A 21,272-nucleotide genomic window follows, 5' to 3' on the forward strand; every position below is an offset into this window, starting at 1 on the left:
TCAGTGCTCTGACATCTTTGCCAACCCATCATGAGCAAGAGACCCATTTAAGTTGTTCTGCATCAAATGTTGTTTTTTATGAACAAATGATTTCTCCATGGAGGGAGATTTATGAATGGAAAAGCTGGTGGAATGTTTTTGCCATAGAGATATGATGGATTTTTTTGTCAGTATGCAATTTGTTTCCATCTGTTCTGTATCTGATTAACTCCTGCAGAGTATGTGATTAACTTAACTTCTCAAGATCATTAGCTGCTCTGCATTCCCATTATAGTTCATCAGTGCGGGACCACACACAGGCTTGAAAATGTTACACGTTGGTTATTGTTAATATCTTAATCCACACTGACTGGTCATTCTCTCATGATGGCCACGGATCTAAAGAGAGAAGGCATGTTACCAGGAAAACATCACTACTCTGGAGCAAAGACAAAATGCTAATGAAAACAGAGTTTAAGCAGATCCTCCTTCTGATCTCAATGCTAGAGCTCAGTTAAGCCCTTTGGAAGAGTTCATGTCTGGTGTTAGCCAGTTGGAGACAACATTGGAGGCATCCAGCCAGCACAGAGGGGAGGACCACTAGCCCGTGAGTGGCTCCTGTGCATTACCAGGCTGTACTGAACAAGCCCTGTTTTGCAGTAGGTTGCAGGTACTTGCAGCTTGTAGATCTCAAAGTGCAGCACAGACTGCAAACAGTGCACGCTGTCATCGTAAGCCGTGTAGTAACATGCATTTTCTTCTGATATAAGTATCTACCAATACAAAACCTAAACATCTTAATAGAAGCAAGCAGCCAGAGCCCATGCACACGTCTTTTGTATTGTCCTTTGAGTTGTCTTTTGAGGGCTTTTCCTTCAGGGAATAAGGCCAGTAAATGGATGTGTCAGTAACAGATGCTCACATGTCCTTGCCATGCAATTGATTGAGTATCAGTCTCATTGACATTAATGGCTGCAGGGCAGTAGCATCATGGGGACAGGGCCTGGTCCGGTCACTTGGGAGCATCCGTCAGCTCCATCTGATACTTTATTTCCAGGCTAGTGTGCTCTCTTTCTTCACCTAAGCAACAGTACCTGCAGTTGCCTATTCCCAGACCCTATCCAAAACCAGAAGAAAACCAGGACTCCTGCAGAGGTCTAAAATACACAGGTTTGGCCAATTTGAGCTCCTGTAGCCGATGCCAGCTAAGGTCAGCAAAACCCGCTGAGTTATTTAATCAGAGGTGGACTGGGCAAGATACGCCTGCGTTTGAGGCTTTTCTTTGTTTTCTTTTCCCCTGAATGACACACATTTGATGTCCTGCTCATCTCCGTGTTTAGATCAGGCTCCGACCCGCATCACTGCCCCAACTCCCAGAGGTTCAGCTGCTTGTGACTGCCATCCGTCCCCCTGTCCCCATGCAGCTGCGTCCTAGCTTCAAGGTTTGCTTCCGTAATTCATAGCTGATCGTAACGTTTTGCCATCAGATACCTGTGCCTGTGAGCAACGTTTCACATCATCGTAACCTTTATTTGAAATGACTGGGTTTGGTATTTAACACTTTTGAAAAGGCCTCGCTGGGGCAGAGCGAAGGTGCTTCTCAATCTCTCTGGTCTACACTTACAGCTCCCGGAGATGAACAGGGGAGCTGTTTGGGATGAGATCAGAGCAATTCATACCTTCACACTCTGCTACCTTGGATAAGATGTATGACATCCATACTCACCTATAGATAGAAGAGGTACAGGGCTTACGGTGTGGTAACAACCAGAGGCTTTTGTGGTTATTTCTCAGAATGTTTTAAACAGAAAATATTAGTTGGGTTTTGGTAACTTTTCTGTGGTTATTCATTAAGCTAATGATGGGATATAATGTCCCATCACCTGGACCTCCATCAGACATTTACATACTGTTCCTGGTTACGAGGCAAGGGGAGGGTTGTTTCACCCAGCTGATGAAGTCCCAAGGCAGTGTGTTTTGTGTCGCGCTGTCTGGTGCTGCGAGGGGACCCTGAAGGGGTGCAGGGTCCGACCACACCCGCATGCAGCCACCAAGTGAGCCTGCACAGGGCACCTAGCGCTACCCGTCCATGTCACAGCCTCTGTCCGAGGGTGACGGCTGTGTCACACCGTATCACGCTGTCAGGGCTGCTTGAGATAGCAGTCACCAGAAATGAAACATGACAGGGAAACCTGCCTGAGTTAAAACTGGCAGTGTGTAAAGACCAAGCTCCTGCTCAAGTACGCTGTTAGAGCTCCAGGTCTACACACGGGCTTCAGCCCTTGGTCCTACTCCTATTTTTCCAGCATTTGTGTTCCCACACCAGGATGCACTTATCCAAGATAAAGACCGGCGCCCGTATCCTGTGGTATAGGTCCCCACTAGTGTTGGATACCCACTCGAGCATTTCAGATTCCTTAGTTTATTCTCTCACTTCCATACTCTTTTAACTTTCCACCTTGAATCTGCAGATTTAATTTAGATATTTATTAAATGAATGATCAGAGGGAGGAAAGATTGGAAAGATTTTCTACTAAAATCTAGTGCTAATACACCCTGAAATTAATAAAATTCCTCAAAAATTTCCAGAAGAGCTGAATTCCCTTCCTAGGCTGCAGTTTTTCGCCTTCCACATTCCTCCCTGTACCAGGTACTGGCTACAAAAGCAGTTGCTATTTTCTTCCATCACTCACAACCTCTCCTGCCCTATTGTATCTAAGGAAAGGCATTTAGCTGATAACCACTAGATACTTGGCATGAAAATCTGGAAAGCTATGCAAAGATGGGGTTTAATTAGATGGTAATTTATTTACTGAGGGGAAAAAAAAAACCTTTGGATTTTTCATCAGATACATCCTGTGAACATCAAACACAAGTGCCGTTGCCAAAAGCTGCTTTTGGCAAGCCAACGCCTTATGCCTTTTCCCTTCCTGCTTTGTCTTCCACAGGTTGCCGTATCCAGGAATGCGGCACTGTGCTTATTAAAGGCTGAAATTATCCACTGGGTGGTTAAAAAAAAGCTAATTCCGGCCACTGAGTGAGATAACTCGTAATTTTGTAAAGTACATTTAGTCAAATAAGATTTTTTGGCAGCCGAGTGTTGATGTAGCAGAACGTGCTTTTCTGATTGACATATGCTAACAATACTGCCTCCACAGTCAGGGGGAGGATAATTTACTTTTCATTTCCATTGGAAATGAGGTGAACCAGGATGTGGTAGATTGTTAAATCCCAGCTATGTGGTTTAATTGATTTGCTCAAAACCATGAATCAAACGATACCCTGCATCCTCAGTCCTCTCCATCATCACTTCCAAGAAACCAGCAAAGACAAATCTCCTCCCGAGATACTTTTCAGCTCCTTTTGGGTTTCTCAACCATTTCCGCAGGCATGCCCTCAAGGGCTGGACCAGAGGAGAGTCTCTGCAATGAGAAATCCTCCCCAGCAGAAAACGGAAAGGCTGACAGCCGTTTCGTAGCATTTCCCAGCCGGCAGGCAGGTGTGCCGTGGGGAAATGAAGTGTGAGAGAAGCCTAGTCAGTCCAGGTGAGGTTTTACCAGCTCACCATCGTCCACATTTCTTCTCTCCGTTTTACTTGTCCTTTTCACATCCCTGAAGAGGAAGGGGGAAAAATTGCTCTGAGCATCCCAGCTCTCTGCTGGAAGGGGCCGTGTCTCCGGAGGCGTGGCACTAACGGAGACCAAGAATTTGGCTCTGCTGTCAGCTCATTTATCGGGCAACGAGGGAACATCTCTGGTCTCTGCCACAAAACCGCTGTCGTAACCCAGAGCTGAAATTGTCCCTAAATCTCAGCTGCCCCCCATGTCCGCTCTGGGGGTCTTGCTGCTGCTGGCAGGGGATCCCGGCTGCTGCTTCGTGGGATGCACCGGTGCAGTGCACCATGCCTTGCTGCTGACCGGCATTTTATGCTTCATGTGCTTTGTGGGACTTCATTTACTTATTAAGAAAAAAGGCTGGCTTGTGGGAAAACACAAGACGCAAATTCAAAGATCTTTTACGATCTCAGTAAAGGAAGATTTTCTCATCAAAACTTTCAATGAAAATATTACGAATAGTTCTGGTTCTTGGCTTTTTTTATTATAAATACCTTCAGTGGAGGTGTTTAACTTGCTACTGTATCTCTGGGAAGAGCCTTTTGCCTGATTTTTTACTTTTAACCACTTAAGTGCTCCAAGACCTCATAAAGCATCTACACTCATCAACAGTTCTGTACCCCTGCAAAGCCATGCGCTGACGGGCCATGGGAACAGTCAGCTGCAGGTGGCTCAGGTGATTGAGTTTTGCTGGGAGCGAAGGGGATCTGTAAATGCCTGTAACATGTAATATTTCCCCTCCTCCCCTTCAGATACGTATAAGACAAAAGTCTGGGCTTGTAGGAGGGATGGAAAAAACATCTTCCAAAGTGGCCTCTGTGTCCATGTTCCTTCTGAAGTCACCTTAGAGCACAAAAGAATAAACCTTTGCAAAACTTCTGATTTACAGGAGTCGTTTAAGCCCTCTGGGGAGTCCCTACGTGAGGTTATATGCTCATCTTCTCCATCACCGTTGCGAGTGAGCTGATGTCTGCTTTTAGTGGTAACCCAGGGAAACCACGGCAGCAAAATAATTTGAGGGACGACTTGGCAAAAGCAAATCACGTCAGCATGAAGCTCAGCAGAGCCAGGGGAGCAGTTTTCCACACAAAAGATTTACGAAGAGTCACAAACCCAAGAACTGGCTTCTGCTTTTGTGTCACTTGATTCTTCTGGTCCCTTCCCCCGTGTCTCTCCCACACTCCTGTTTGGAAGGAAGAAGAAAACTCACATCATGCTGAATTCTCTAGTCTCACACAAAGTCTGATTTTTGTTGAGCTGACTGAGAGAGGCTGATAACTGCATTTTCTCCCTTCCAGAAGTGTGACTTAATTTCCAAAAATTTCCATTTGTCTTCTCATGAGCTTATGAAGCCCTATACCCAGATTTGCTCTGTCTTCTGTGTCCTGCAAAACCCTGCGTAGTTTTAATGCTTCATGTTTCGGCTGGAATTAAAATCACCTTTGGCAGTAGAGGGCTAAGAGAAAGCTGGGACGAAAAGTGCATCATCGTTAAAGAGTCAGAGAGGCTCGGTGCCTGGGCAGGGCAGGACCCCCACGACCACCAAGATGGGGCTGGGAAGGTCAGCGTCCCGGCCCTGGGGGACCGTGCAGGCGTTGTACCTCTGAGGACTGGCTGAGTCAGAGCGGCTCTCTCTGCCATGTCTTTGCATCCCCTCAAGTGATCAGATAACTCAGGCATGCCTTCATGGGGACGGGGTCTAGGCAGAGATTTCTGCTGGGACCTCACCCTCAGACGGCATCCACGTCGTCACTGTCCTGCGCAGCACAGCCAGAGAAGAGTGATTTGGGTCTCTGAGTGTTACTGCTCAGGCAGTGCTGGAAGAGAAGGTGGTTGTTCTGTACGAGACAAAACGCTGTTTGGTCCTGAGGACGAATCCCATCCCACAGATGCTGCCAGCCTGGTGTTTGAATGGCTTTTAGGACTGCACTGATTACAGGAGCGACAGCAGCATGGAAGTGGGTTAGTGTTTCATTCTCTCCCGCCAGTGGAAAACTTTGTAGTATTGGATTTTCTTTTTTTTTTTTTAAGAGGATTTAGCATACAGTCACAGGGTCTGTGGTGTTGGGTTTTTTTTTACACTAGAGAGCAGCCAGTGCTAAGCCTTTCCATGCACAGCTTTGTGCTTCTGCACTGTGCTCATGCTGCATCTCACTGCCCATCATGGTGCTGAGCAGAAACCTCGGATCTGGTGGGTTTACACTGATGCGAACACATGAGTTTTAACGGAGAGGAGGATCAGAGTGAACCACACTTGGTGATAGCAGAGATATGGCCAGACCACTCTGCTTGTGCATCCAAACAACCCTGAATACAGAATTAGTTTAGATCCAGTATCACATAAGCTGTCCTTTCCATGGTGAGCCAACATAAAGCCCAAGACTTTCAGGTCAAAAATGAACCTGGACACTGTCTAAATCATCCTTCCCAGGGCCAGAGCGATCTGTAAAGGTATATAAGGATCCAAAGGCTTCCATAGGTGTTCACTGACAGCCATGGCCACTTTAGTCCCACCGATGTTAGGAGTTTCAGTGCTGTAAAAAATCCCATTAAACACCTATACAAGTCTTCCTCCTCCTGAAGACCTTTTAAAGTGTAGTCCTGGGATCCCAGACCAGCTCCTCTTGAAGTAGGTGGGAAACTTTCCACTGGCTTTGAAGAGGTGTTTGAGGCACCAGCTCCAGCGGTGTGCAAAGTCACCTGGAAATGGAGTGTTACTGCACTGACCTGCACAGTGCGGTGGGGTCCGGACTCACGCAACCCAGCAAGCAGCTCGCCAGAAGAAACACTGAATACAGAGGGTTTGCAGGAGGGGGATTAGCATTTCTAGCCTTTACAGTCCTCGAGAGTTTGTGTTTGCAAATAATTCTTTCCACAAATTAAAACCTTCTGCCTCTGGGGAAAATATTGGTTTTATTTTTTTTTAACTATATTAGAGTTTTGGTACAAATCAAGACATGGAAAAAAACTTTAAATATAGCCTTTCATAGAAAGCATGCAATTTTCACACTTTCACCATAACAATTCATAAAAGGGAAAGTCAATGCTCTTCTAGACAATTTCCCAAGCTCTTTAAAGACTTGGGAAAGACTTCCAAAGCTTAAAAGTTATGGAATGAATCAAGGCTTTAAAGAAAGCTCAGAAAAGACTTTTTGAGTTCTGTGTAATTATATTAGACAAGACTAATTTTTGCCTAATAGCAAAAATTTTGAATGAAAGCCAATGAACTCCGAAGCTCAGGTGACAGAGTGAAGCATTTCTAGAGTTAAGCGTTTCAATTTTCTGATGTGCAAACATTGTTCAGCAGTAGGAAAGAAGGACATTCAGCAACTAAAGCCATGGAAATAGGAGTGGGGAACCACAGGGCTCGTTTCTTAGTCTGATCCGGTAAGTCTGAGCAAGTCATTTCACCCCTGTGTGCACCAATGCAGCCCAGCTGCATCGTGAAGGTTAAATAAATGAAGCAGGTTCTTTACAAGCACAAATTACTTTCTCAGTGAAACCGGGTCATTTTGTACTAGCTGAGAATTTGGTCCCTACTGCTTAATGATCTTTCTTTGCGTCTTGAGGCGACTCCAAAAGATAACTACTCTTTATATGCAGGAGGCTGTGAGATGTGTTATCTTTTAGAAGCTTAGAAAACTGCTATATATTTAACAAAAGAAGCCATTAACAGCTTGTAATGCTGGGGTATATCTAGGAATTTCCTCAGTCCGGAGGAGCGCTATTATTATTACCAGCATAAACGAGCTAAATGTGTTGAGCTCTGGAGCACAAAGCTGTATAGAGACTTGATCCATCTAAAAAACACTTTGGCAACAACAACACTGCCTGTCTTCACCAAAAGAGGAGTTGCATCTTTCTCAAATTTATGAACAAAGAAACTTAAGTGCTTCTGATTACCAGCGCGCCTGCTCCCCGTATGCTTATGTGCTTCTTATTTCTTTCTTGTATGGATCCCCTGGAGCATCCTGGGGGAGTGGTTAGATTCTTTCTCCATCTTTCCATTCATCTCTGGCATTTCTGAATCCCTACAGAGCAAAGACAGCACACATCTGCAGTAGATACTGGGTGTACAGCAGATGCTTGAACACTGAGGTGATGGTGCTGCGTGGGTGGGTGGAGAGGGGATGTCTCCATCTAGGCAGACGGAGCACCCGTTTGTCGATGAGGCTTTCCTGGTTTTGCAGCCTGCAGAGGGATGTGGGGTTGGCTTGGGGTGCAGGGTTGCTTCTGTACTTTAGAGGACCGAGGTGCAAGATATGTGGCTACCTAGGGAAGAAGTTAGCATGCCTTGTAACCCTACCACAGGGCAAAGCTCCCTATTGGTTTTAATAGTTTTATCTTTTTGCCATTTTATCACTTTTAAAAAAATTGCTTCCACAGCGATTTGGAGCACACAGTTAAGTTCTTGTTAATATTTTGAAATTTTAATACTTGAAGGGGCTTTTGATTTGTCCCACGCTCATCTCAGTGATGTGCTGAGCCTCCTCCTGAGCTGTACAGCGGCGAGGACGAGCCCCACGGGCACCCAGCCCCTCCATGCTGCAGGGAGGGTTAGCACAGCAGCTCACCATCCCACCACGGCAGCCTTGCCACAAACGTGCAGGCAAATCCTACACGTGCCTTTGTTTCCCTGGGCTGCCGTTTGTTAAGCTCAGCTCCAGCAGGGTTTCTAGACAGCGCAGGAGGCTCTTACAAAGCCTTCCTGCTTTTGTTTGACACAAACAGTGACTTCCACTTGATTCAATCACTGCTTAAATTGATCCTCCATTTAATTTTATCAAAACTGTAGTAATCAAATAATTTGTACTAAAAACATTACAACTTCCACTTCTTTATTCCGATCAGTTTTAATCCTTTAAGGCATCAGGTTTATTGGATAATTTGATTATGACATAACAAAACGCTGTCATTAAATCTACAAGGAAAGGACAGAACACAAAAAAGAAAGTTAACAAGATCCCAAGGAGTGCTCATAATAAACAAAAAATACAATAACATACTGTTATTTAGAAGTCACGCTACGCACAGTGAAAGCTAAGAAGCATCCTGCTGTTTGCGAGATGAAAAGATCAATGGCATGTTTCAGTCGAGACATTTCTGGCAATGAACTGCACTGAAAAGGGGAAGACAACATAATTGGATGTGAAAGAATTTGCCTTGTTTGAGTGTTGACCCACATGAATGACTGTGTGTCAGTGGTGTTTGAGTTTTCCCTCTGTGCAATAAGCCTTCAAAAGCCAAAGCCAGCAGAGTAAGAGGAGGGAAAAGATTTCCACTGCAGGCTGTTTTTCTACTTCTGTTAGAGATAAAACACAATCTCCTGCTCCACTGATCCTTCTCGTCCCTTGACCGTGCCACATCTCTCCCCTGCAGGTCAACACCTTCATCTCCTTCGTGTTCCCCATGGTCATCATTTCTGTGCTCAACACCATCATCGCCAACCAGCTCATGGTCATGTTCAAGCAGGCTGCCCAGGAAAACCAGGTCTGCACCATCGGCGGGCAGCAGACGATGCTCAGCATGTCGATGGAGCCCAGCCGCGTGCAAGCCTTGAAGCACGGCGTGAGGGTCCTACGTAAGTATTCACATATTTTGGCATGGAACTGGCTAGAGGTATCTAAGTAAATACGATTTGAAGAGTCGTAGGTTGGAATTGGTAAATGCTTTCACACAAAACATTTTAAATTAAAATTAGCTCTTTTTGGAAATCCAAATTGCTCCCAAATGCTTTGACATTGGCCAAAATTGTCCAATCCTTGTCTCAAAGCCCCAAACTTTGGAAAATAAATTTGTTTGGTCTCTCGGTCTCTTTCCTTCTTCATCTATTTCTTGCTGAGTCACCAAGAGTTTTCTAGGGAATTTTACCATCTATTTTCCACTATTTTCTTTTTCTCCCAGAGTCACTTTTCTGAGTCCTGATCTTCCCTTAAAGGATAAAAAAAGAAAATCATATAGAGAAAGGAAGCTAAAGAGATATTTGAGGATTATTTAATTAATTGTGCTCAATGGGGGAGAAGCTGATAAATGAAAATTTCAAATTTAAGGAAAAAATATATTTCATGTTCTAGGAAATAGAAACAACTTGATAACATCAAGTTTTCCTGTTTCTTCTTCTATTTCTGGCCAGCTCCAGCCGGAACACCTCTCTTTCGGCTGGTGCTGGTTTTAGGCTCTGATTGTGACCGGGAGACTGATGTAGTTTTAAAACCAAATTTGTTTTGTGGGATTGGGTTTGAGGAGATCGGCTGGAGTGGACACATAGCACAGGGTATGCAGCCCCACTGGCATTGCCCATGGTAAATTAGATGTGCAAATTCCTCTCAGCTGTTACAAGCAGAGACTTTGGAAACCCAGTGCTGGTGGTTTCCTTCCCCTGCTCCCAAGGTAAAAGCAGGAGCTGCTCTGAAGGTGTTCTCTGCATCATTAGAAGTGTGTAGAAAATCAGTTTTCCCCTGAAGATACACATGTAGGACAAAGGAGTTTCTCGCAATCAATCACAGCTTTAATTCAGATTTCAATTTTCCTCTCTCTGTTAGAAAAAAAAAATGGCCAAATGACTCAGATATTAAAAAAAAATACTTTTGATCAATTCAGACTCTTTGTAATGTTGCTCCTCTTCAAAACTCTGACAATAGCAACACTGATTTGACAGCAAAATATTCCTCATGTAATCCCATACACCTGTTGTTTTATAATATCCCAGAAATAACTCCATTGTACCCTTGAAAACCTGAAGCGAGACAGTGGCAGGGGCGGTCACTGTGTTGTCTACGGTGAGAGAATTCCCCTATTCCTGTCCTGCACATAACGTCTCCCTAAGTCAAGTGTTCAGCTCTGGGGTAAGGTGACTCCGATTTATTGCCTTTCCTGGAGGCCAAATGTCTCACTATAAACTCAGCAGAGTTCCCAAGGGACACGAGTGCACCCTTCTATGAGTTGCACTTTACCTTCTCCCACCAGATATTGCACCCAATGTTTGCCAGATTCTGACCCAGCTAATCACAATATATTAAAGAAAAGACATTTTTTGCCCCAAGCCAAATTAGTATGCAGCAGAAATTTTTGAAAAAACGCTGCTTCTTATATGATTTTAACTAAATTTTGCAGCCTTTTGAGGGCTGGCTATCGAAGCGTATTTCAGTCAAATTCCCAAGCCCTATTCTGGAAAATAGCTTCATCCATATTTCACATGCAATAAAAGGTTCACGTTTGCACATGCGATGCCTCAAACAACATTGATAGTTGTGAGCACAAGTGGCCATTTATGGACTGCTCAGGTGGGTATTCATAACTTCATGGAGAAACTAGACAGAACTTTGGTCTCCATGGGTGAAGACAGAAAGAGATTCAATTTTTTTTTTATTCTTCCAAACAACGACATTTAGGGTAATCACAAATAATCCTTTTCTTTTGCCTTTGCTTGTTGATATGTAGAGCTAAAGAACAAACCTCATCACACACAGAGACTCTGAAAAAGCAAAACTAGCCCAGCATTTTAATGATTCGGTCAACAGCAACTTAAGCCTTGCATATATCACTTCATTCCTTTTCTTTTTCTGCAGAACTCTGGTTCAGACAAAGGTTAAATAAAAGATCCTGCACCCAGGAATTGAGCTGTACTGCAAAATACTGGATGGCTTAATTAAATAAGCTGAGGAAAAGACCAAAGAATCTGGTAGCTTAAACTGACAGATGATAAAGCAAAAGCTCTTCAAAAATAGTCCCCCAACAAACCTAATAAAGTATGCCAGTACTGGCTATAAACCGTGAGAGTCCTCGTGTGCATTAGACGGTGGGAGTTTGTTAGCAGAAAGCTTTCTGACCAGTGCTTTTCATGGCAAAGCTCTTGGTAGCTGAAGTGCTTTGGCCAAGGCCACATTTTCAACAAGGAAAGAAATCCCTGGAGAAGGCACCAAGACCCTCCATGAGACTTCTCCAGCTGTTTGTCACGAGGGGTGCGTCCCACGCAGCACGCTATGCCCATGCCATAGGCAAGCCACCATGTGCACCCCGGCTTTGAACGCCATGCTGGGAAACGCCTGCTGAGAAAAAGGAGAGAAAAGCCCAGAAGACATTAAATTCCCTGTAATTATCTTGTCGGGCTGGGGTTATTTACTGTCTCTGCACCCCGGTTAACCATCATCCATCCGGGGATAAGAAGTGAGCCTTGCTTCGGCGCTGAGCCTGCAAGGACGGGGCCATGCAAGTCCCTCAGTTCCCCGCTATCTTTTTCTGTTTCTTAACGCTTCTGCCTACTGCCATTAAGTGAGAAGCTGCCTTTTCTCACTTGCACTACAACATCTCACACCTCTCTCTCTCCTTTTAGTATTGTATACTCTTTTAACATCAAGAGGAGAGAGCTCTTCATGAATAATAACAGAGAGACCTAAATTTACACCTGCCATTCCCTGGGCATTGCTCGGTGGTGGTGGAAGAGCATCCCTCACCAACAGGTCCATGTTTCCTCCGAGGCACTGAAAAACAGCCCTTCTTTCTCCGAACAATAAGCTTTATTTTCTTCTTCTCCAGGCAAATTTTTGCCTTTGTTATGTACTGCAAAAGCTGAGAAAAGTTAGCAAAAGCGAGGGCATCAGTCTGGAGCCTGAAATGGTGTAAAAGTGGGTCAGACGTGGCACCGTGGGGCCCCGCGGGCAGCGATGCACAGATATTACGTGCATCTCCGCAGTGCCACGCCGGCAGCAGGACTGAGCTCCCTTCCCTGCTGGGAAGGCAATGAGAGAGCGGCTGCTTGCTCCTTTTCTGGACTGAGGAAGCTCCAGCAAATAAGAAATCCACCGTCAGTTTTGTCTGTGATTCACCACATCATGGAGAAAGGCTTTTTTTATCTAGCAAGTGTGAGTGAAATCCTACTTCATTTCATTTTTCAGATGCACTTGATTACTGGAGGTGCTTGATTCACATTTACTTTTGTCACCTGTTCCTCACAACTTTTTTTTTTTTTTTTAATAAACCAGGCCTGTGAGCTGTCTGAAAAGTAGCAAAAAATAAACAAGGACGCACATGATTTATCCTGGGATCCGTGGAAGCCAAAACCATGTACGCAGCTAGGCTAGTTTATGGAAGGGGGATGGGAAAAGAAAAACGACACTTGTCCACATTAATAAAACTGTTGGCACAAAACCAGAGCTTCATGGGGGGCCAAAGTATTTTCCATTTCCAAAAGTGAACTTTGGCCTGAAGTACAGAGAGCTTGATTTTGTTTTAAGGGTGAAATATTTCAGAACTTGTAAAACTAGTGCTCAGAAAAGAAATTTTTGCAGTTCATGGTGTGCAGAGCTGTTGGGTGAATCAGAGCAGCAAACACCTTCCTTCCTTCCTCCAAATCTACTGAGATGATGTGTTTATTTACATTGAAATAGGAGCTAAAAGTGGTCAGGCTAACAGCTTCATTCAAAACATCCACAACATCATTTTCCTCCTCTTTGGTAGCGTTTATGTATTTTCTTGGCTCTGTCTGACTTTGGTCATGTACAAAATAATTAGGGAGATCAGGATCAAGGAACATGTCAGCCCTGCTGCCTGGGAGCCAGCTCATTAATTCATTAAGCATGTGATTTCTGACCGTAATTCCCTCTCTGCTGTCAGCGCTCACCAGGTGTGAGGATCCAAATTCAGAGAGTTCCAGGCGCTGGCAGCTTCCCAGATCTTTTGTGAGGATAACAGGGCAACGTCTGCACCAGTGCTGCCACTAAGAACACCTCCCGCCAAGGGATTTCATACCCTCCTTCATCCATCCAGTATTCCTTCCATTTCTCCAGTTATAAACCACCTCCATTTTTTGTTATTATTCCTTGGCTATATTGTAGTGCTGGGAAGCTGAGTCTTTTGGGCACTGTGTGATGCTTCACGGGAGGGTGGATATTCTCTGACTGCATCGCCTGATACACCAATCATTCGGTAACATCCTAAATAAATCTTAAACACACACATGCACACACGCACCCTTCAGAATAAGCAGCCTTTAGCAGGTGAAACCTCACGTACACTGCCCAGACCGTTGCGTACTGTATCCAGACATAGAGGGGCAATGTAAATCTTCCCCATCTCAGTCTCACATTTCCAAACAGCTGCTCAAAAATCAGGGCATGTTTGAGCTTGTCTCAGGCTGAAAGCACTGTTTGGCCAAAATGTCTTCTCGAAAGGGGACAGTTTTGTGACATGCATTAATCGTCCCCCTCAGTACACCAGCCTGCAGTCCATTCTCCTCCGAGCCGCCCTCAACGCCTCCCTGATTGCCTGTCAGATCGGTTCCTGCTGTGGATGGAAGGAAGGAGTTATTGAACGGCGCAGCTGAGCTCTGATAACAACGTTGAGACAAACTGATGGACATCAAGGAGAGGCTCTGCACGTCCCTGGGTGGACACTGGTTAAGCCTATTAAAACGTGATCAGTTCCAGGTAGCATTTGCTCCGTTACAGAAGCTGCTTAGTAAAAGCAATTATAAAGCACTTAAAGAGGTTTAACCAATTAAAAGAATGTTCTTCAGACTCCCACGGCTGGCTGGGTGGTGCCTCCGTAAGATGCTTTTTAGGAGACCAAGTCAAACCATATTTTTTTACTGAATGTCTAAGAATTTTTAAATTATGATTTTGGGGTCTCTGCATTTCTTCAAGTAATACTAGACAAAGGGCAAGTATTAATGAAGTATCCACGCGGCCTGCATTTCATTAATTTGTACATTAATAATTCCCCTTCTGAACAAATGTTGTGAAGAGTTCATTCATCTCTCCTCACCGATGTTCCAAATCTGAGCTATCTGTTTCAGGAGGAGAATATCACTATGAGATTCAGTGTAACCGTCCCACAAACAGGAATAACAAATAGCAAATACTTTGCAGCCACAATACACAGAAGAGCACCAGTCTGAAAATCTGCTCCTTAAACAGCTGTATTTCATAATTCCTGTATTCTAAGGATACAGAATATATCCAAGTGGAGTTCAGCAAAACCCCTGTGACGTCAAGCGTGAGCGGAAGCTGAGTTTAACAGGTGAAGTGTCACATTGGAATTTGAGAGGATAAATTAGCTATATAACAGTTGTATATATTTCCCAGAGATGTTTGTACTCGTAGGTTTACTTTACAGCCTCCCAAGTGACATAAAGTGAGCGGTATCGGAGCGCTCTATAAACACCCTCTGAGGAGCAGAAAGGGACCATGGCTGCACCTCCCAGGACAGGGAGACTCTTTTTTCTCCTCTCCCGAGACATGTCCCTTCGCTGGCACGGCAGCTCAGGCTGGCGAGGGCATTCAGGCTCTCGTGGCTGCACCTCTGAAGACAACCCTAGGGCTGGTCAAGCCCAGCAAGCAGATTTTCCAGGTGTTAAACCCTGTCCATATGAGTGATTAAAAAGCTAACTAACTGATGCATTTTTAAACATGAAGTCTGGCCAGGGCCTCAGTCGCTGCAGAAGCATGCAGTAAATACAGCCCCAGGGTCCCCCTGGGGAGCAGAAACCGTTCTGGGAGGAACAAAGGACACGTGAAACTCAAACTGGAGGGGAAAGAAGAAAGGGGCTGCAGAGGATGCCAGTTTGGGTTATCCCTGATCCTACCAAATTGAAAGAGCCTTGAACCTGGTGAGGAGAAGACAGAAGCCCTTATCTATCCTTCAAGGGGGAAATTTTCTTTCTTTCTTCTTCCTTCTCCTCCAAACACCCGGACACCCCTGGGGGGAATGGCACAAAGGAAGTTTAAATGGAATCAAGCAACTTCTTCTTTAATTTCCAAAAAGATAATTACCTTAGAAGGAAACTGTGGAAGAGACCTCAGTTTGCACTGGGTCAGCAGTGACGTGCTGCTTGTTGGAGCCTGTTCTTGGGCTAGCTCTAACCTTCATTTTCTGCCTTGCTCCTTATGGAACAAACCAGTGCCAGTGGACGATTTAATCACCAGCATGAGCAGGGGCAGGAATTCACATCCATTTTCAAATCTGTCAGCTGAAGCTATTGAAAATCAGGACTGGAGAATATAGTCTGAGTAAAATACGTTGGTTTTGCATGCCAAAAGGTTTTTCTATTCACCCTGCTGTCTCGTCGCCATTAATGAAGAAGTATTTAGGGGAGCATGGCTCCTTTCAAGCAAGATAGCATCTTCTACCCCATAATACAAAAAAGAGACACAAAAAGAGACAATCCTCCCCCAGAAGGAAAAAAAGAAGGAAAATGATACAGGAAGATAAATAGCAGATCTCTGGCTGCTGGGAATGGAAATTAAGGAGTCAAATCTAATGTTTACACTGCTCAGTAACATGTGCAAGAGCACAAGGAGATTGTATCCAGCAAATGCTGCATGTTTTCAGTGGTGTCTAAAGGAGCTGAGGGCTCCCCAGGCCCATTGCTATTCCCAGTTTCTCCTTCTTTGCTCTCCTGAGTACTACTGGTGCATACTGGTGGTCCCCAATCTCCCCTGGTTGTTATCGGCTTTTATGGAAATCCTTTCTTCTGCAGCCTTGTGACCCAAATACCAGCATAAGCAGTTTTAATTTTACTAGGCTCATACCCACCCTTGCAGCTGCCGTCATCCCTGGTTTGGGGCCCACTGGTATAAATATTGCCTACGACCTCTCAGGTCGTGCATCACGTTCATATAAACAGCGCCTCGAGGTTTAACTGGGTAGTGCCAGCTACATCTACACTTGGCCCAGCTCTTACTATCTCTCATACCAAATGGCACAGTGACACTTGCTCCCCTTTGTGAGAGATTCTCTTGTAATGGCATCGACTAAACCCAGGAGCTTTGAACACACAAGGACTGTTTCTCCAGAAATCAGCATTAATGCAAATCCCTGACGTGAGCCCCATAACAGTGCCATATACGTTATTCTGTACCAGCTGGAGCGTGCATTCCTTGGGCAGCGTTGGAGACACACGGCTGCTGATGAGCTGAATTGCAGAAAAGGCTGAGCGATGTTGAGATGGGTCCGTACATACCCAAACAGCTCCTGCCTTTGCTCAAAAATTGCAACACGCTGCTCCCCAGCTGTATGTGTTTCAGCTCCCCTTGAAATGCAGAGAAAAAGAAGTAAATTGGCCAAAATAATCTGAACAAAACTATCAAGGAAGGATGGATCTGAGCTTCTCTGGAGGCCTTAGCCACAGTGGAGGTGGTTAAAAGAGGGAGCAGCATCTCTGTTCTCCCTCTCCTGGAGAGAAAGGACAGGATGGAGGGATACCCTCGCCGAGGGCCACCCCGGAGCCGCAGGGCTGTGACTCGGCACGACCCCGAAGGGGATGGAAGAGCTAAAGTGAGGAGGAAAACACCATCCAAGTGCTTTGCACTGGCGCAGATCCCTGGGGTCCCGCGTGAGCCAGCAGCGGCAGCACATTACCCATCGCCGTCCCGGTGCTCTGAGTCACGCCGAGCCTCAGATGGCCCCAGAAGAGGGACGGGGGGGCTAAAAATCCCTCCCGTGACTCCCACACTCAGCTGAGCTGGCCAAGCTGGCCACCAAGCACCCACCAGGGACATTTTACACGTGATGCATTGCTCCATGCTCACGCTAACCCAACGTGAGTTTTTCAAGACGTTGGCGCTGGAGAAGGGCTGTCTCCCAGCCTCAGCCACAGGATACACACAAGGTAAAATAAAATACTCAGTGGAATCTAATATAATTTAACTTGCAGGATTGCTTCCACATCTAGTTTAGGCTGATAACCAAGACTGGCACAGTTTAAATCTTCTTTTGCAGAATGAAAAAGATGTCACTCAAAATTTATGTTTCCCTCTGCAGGACTTCCTGCGCGATAAACAAACAAGGGCTCGTCTCCCTGCTGCTTCTCCTTCCTTTCGCCCCGTCTTCCTTGGGATGCAGTTCAAACAGACAGAGAATAGAGCCATTATAAGACAAAATAGAAAGCCACAGGATGCAATAATTCAGGTTTTAATACACTTTTATATTGGGAGTTTGATTTAGAAGGGAAATGAAGATGCAGCTCGGTGGAAGGATCATTCCCCAACATCCCCAGCATGCCAGGGTCACCTTGCTCGGGTCTCCTCTCTGCTCCCCAGCCCTGGGCTCGCAGTTTGGCACCTCGTTTGCTCAAATGTGGGAAATAGCAGAAGTTCATGGAGCAGCCCTGCTCCTATTAAAACCACGTCGAATTAATTAGAAGTGAGGGATGGGCCTGGTTTATTTTTAGTTCAAAAAATAGAGGCAGTAAATCTCCAGCCTCACAAACACCATTCTGGACAGTCACCCCCACCACACATTGGGTCGAATCCTTCCCCAGGCAGTGCTCAGCTCCACCAGGCTGACCTTCTCCAACTTACTCCACCAAAGAAACCCCCATGTGAAGCTTCAAGATGATGGAGACCAAGGTCCTAGGAGCCAGTAACAATAATAAAAAATCATTTTGGCAGCCACTTTGCCCATTATTTGTTTTACAACTCATCTGTTTTGATAAGCATGTGCCTGGGGAGGCACAAGACAGCAGCAAAAGGCACCAGGTATCTGGCAGAAAAGGGCACTTGCATGCTGTGTTAGATGAAAGTTAACACGTTCCCGCGTTTCAAATTCATCCCTGGGGACGGGGCCCAGCAGCGCAGGGTTGCCACCCTAAATCTGCTTGATCCCTTGTATGATAAAATTGAAACATACGGATTAAGGGTGACAAATACAGGTCAGGGTCTCCCAATCTGCGCGGCAGAGGCTGGCGGCACAGAACCGCACAGTGTGCTACCCAGCTGGGATTTCAAAATCAGACCATAAGTGTCTCAAATGCACTTAGCTATGTGTTTAATAGAGTTTTAATTGCAGAGTGATTTATATTCTGTGATATTACAGAATTACCACAGATTACTTAATTGCCTATTCACTTGCTGAGATTAAGCAGCTATTTCTCTCAATATGTGTTTTTGCTGCTATAGATCCCTGCCTCCATATTATTTGGCACAGCATTGTCTGAGCAACGGAAGCAGAGATCCTTTACCAGGAGAAAACCACTTTCATTTCACGTGCTGTTAAATTTAACAGGCAGGTCTGTAAGACTCTTAAAATTGGCTGTAGAAAGAATCCAGATCCTGCCGTTCTTAAAGAGCTGCATGCAGGGGTAAACAGTGGGGAAGTGCCAGTGCATGGAGGTTTCTGCAAAAATTATGATGTGTACAAATGAACTTGTGTTGGGAGCCATTTGGGAAGCTGCTTTCACAGCCTGAAAATCCAGCTAATCCTGTACAGGCACTGGGAAAGCGGGTGGACTGGAGCTGTGATGTTGGCTCGTTCCCGTCGGCCCGAGGCTGATGGATGGAGGGGGAGAGGCTGGAGAGTATCGCTTCTCCTGCGGCCCCTGGGAGGGATCTCCTGGGGAGTCATGGGTGGACTGCTCCATGCAGGGCAAACCAAAGGTCCATCCGACAGAGGAATTAACTTCTGGAGGTGGCCAAAAGCAGGTGCCCAGAAATGTGACAGAGCAAGGCGGGCACCCCGCGCTCCCTCCGAGCTTCCTGGTGGATCTCCCCACTTCTCCTGTGCCACATGTCATTTCTGGGCTGTCCCCCACAAAATCCCAGCAAAGCTCCTCAGGGCAGGATCAGACGCAGGTCTGAATTCATTCACTTGATGGCATCTGAAGAGCTGCAGGCCGTCTAGCGATGAATTACATCTGCAATCACAATGACCATATAGCAGCCAAAAATATTCAGATTGAAATAATGAATTCACTTGGACAAGAGAATAAAAACAGACCCTCTAGCCTTCTTTCCAAAACATGTCCCTTCAGCTGCCTAAAACTTTATTGAATAAATGGCTTTTGCAGCATTCCTGGAAGATGCTTTCATACATCATGCAGGCTGATGCTAAAAGAATATAACCGTCTCCATCGTTAGTTATGTGTTTAATAAAAGAGATAGCACATGGAGTTGAAGTAAGGCTGTGAGTATGGAGCTGGACACCAGGAATTATTTAATTTCTGTGCAAATTAGGCGGTGACTCTGCTAGTGATGACACCCACAAAAATAGGGCACAGACACTTCCCTCCCCACTGTGTTACTGAAGCCTCCCCTGTGCCCCTTGGCTGAATAACGGTGATGGGGAGAACCACAGCCAGACTTGCTCCTCCTGGACCGCATTTTTCAAGGGAGACACGTCTTCTGCATATCTCCTCTATGAGCTATGGCATAGTCCCTGTGGGATTACAGCATCTGGGTTTGGAACATATCCACTTAAATATTTTCAATCCCAAGGCAGAAGGAAAAACCGCCTTTGCCTCCACGTGCCAAATCCGCATTGCACTGGTGGTGCGTAGCTCTGTAAGAAAGCTTTGCTGCTTCCTAGCCCTTTACAGGTCACATAAAGGACAAGAGTGATGTGGCCCTTATTCTCTGTAGAGCAAATTTGGGATAAAAAATTAACATAATTATTTTATTTAGCCTTGATTTTCTTCTTGTCTTTTATTGTGTTATGTTTTAACTGAGGTTTCTTTATTTCCTGCTAGGATTCTGCCAGAATCCTGTCATTTCATACAGAGGTTGAAATGCATATTACAAAAGGAAACAAATCTTTCCCTTGATTGCCTGATATATCTACTTTTTAATCTAGATTGACAAACGCACTCCACCAACAGCACTTTTAACCTTCAGAGTTGTTGCATTTTATTTTCCATCGTTTGATGTCCCTCGGCAGAAATCTGGAAAGGGAAAAAACATACCGTCTTTCTCTGCTTACCTTTTAATTAATCATTTTTATTACGGCAATGTCCAGACCCAAACGTCTTGTAATCACTGTCTCAGGTATTGCACGAATGTAGAACAGAAGGACGAGCCCTGCCACCAGAAAGCAGCTCCTGAGGCTGTTTAATGATCCCCAGCACCGTGGGGACTGCGGCCGGTGGCTCCGCGTAACAAACTAATGGGATTATAGTGTCCCTGGCTCCCTGTCTACCTGGATGAAAAACATACACTAACTGTCCCTGCGAGTACTTTGGACAAAATACCCAGTGCCACAAGGTGAATGAAACACAAGGACAGATGCAAATACAGTTTCGTTTAAGCCAGTGTCTGAACGAGGCATCAGCAGTCCTTTATCTGTATTGTACCTTCTTTTGTTCCTAATGTCACTGCCCCCGTGCTTCTTGCTATTTTCTATTATTTCTGTTATGCTTGTTTTTACAGACATTTGCAGGCTGGTTGCCCCTCAGGGTTATTAATTCTTTGCACAATGGCAACAGAAGAACAAAGTGGGGCTTTAGGAAAACAGTTTACAGCGATGAACACCACACAGACAGGTCCCTTTTTCACCCTTGGTGAAGAATTGTTCATGAAAAATAACGGGCTCTTTTCATACCTTGCAGGTGCTGTGGTGATTGCCTTCGTGGTCTGTTGGCTCCCTTATCACATACGGCGTCTCATGTTTTGCTACGTCCCCTCCAGTCACTGGACAGAGTGAGTCACGGCTCGGGGGACGAGCTCCCCCCGCGCCAGGACAGGGTGCGGGGTCAGGCTGGAGCTGGGGCTGCCGGGGCACCAGCAGACTTGGGGATGGAGGCAGGGATCTGGGAGCACAGGCGTTCTCCATGCAAGGGGTTAAAGCTTCAACCTCCTAATTGTTGGTTTGGTTTTTTTCTTTTGGATTTCCTACCATGATTGCCAGCCAAATTAAAAGTCCTAGTTGTATCATCAAAATCCCCCAGGAGTGGGTGAAGGAAGCATTAGCTTG

At 45.4% G+C, this 21,272-nt stretch overlaps 1 protein-coding gene across 1 annotated transcript in view; it reads left to right on the forward strand.

Annotated features, from left to right (window-relative positions):
• Positions 1 to 21,272, forward strand: part of NTSR1 (neurotensin receptor 1 (high affinity)) — a 59,703-nt gene that overhangs the window by 36,089 nt on the left and 2,342 nt on the right. The window contains exons 2-3 of the mRNA XM_009326802.1: positions 8,973 to 9,174; positions 20,908 to 20,998. Of these exons, the coding sequence (XP_009325077.1) occupies positions 8,973 to 9,174; positions 20,908 to 20,998 (293 nt within the window). The remainder of the gene's footprint in view (positions 1 to 8,972; positions 9,175 to 20,907; positions 20,999 to 21,272) is intronic.

This window comes from Pygoscelis adeliae, unplaced genomic scaffold (assembly GCF_000699105.1).
Source record: "Pygoscelis adeliae isolate BGI_AS28 unplaced genomic scaffold, ASM69910v1 Scaffold286, whole genome shotgun sequence".
Classification (NCBI taxonomy): domain Eukaryota; kingdom Metazoa; phylum Chordata; class Aves; order Sphenisciformes; family Spheniscidae; genus Pygoscelis; species Pygoscelis adeliae.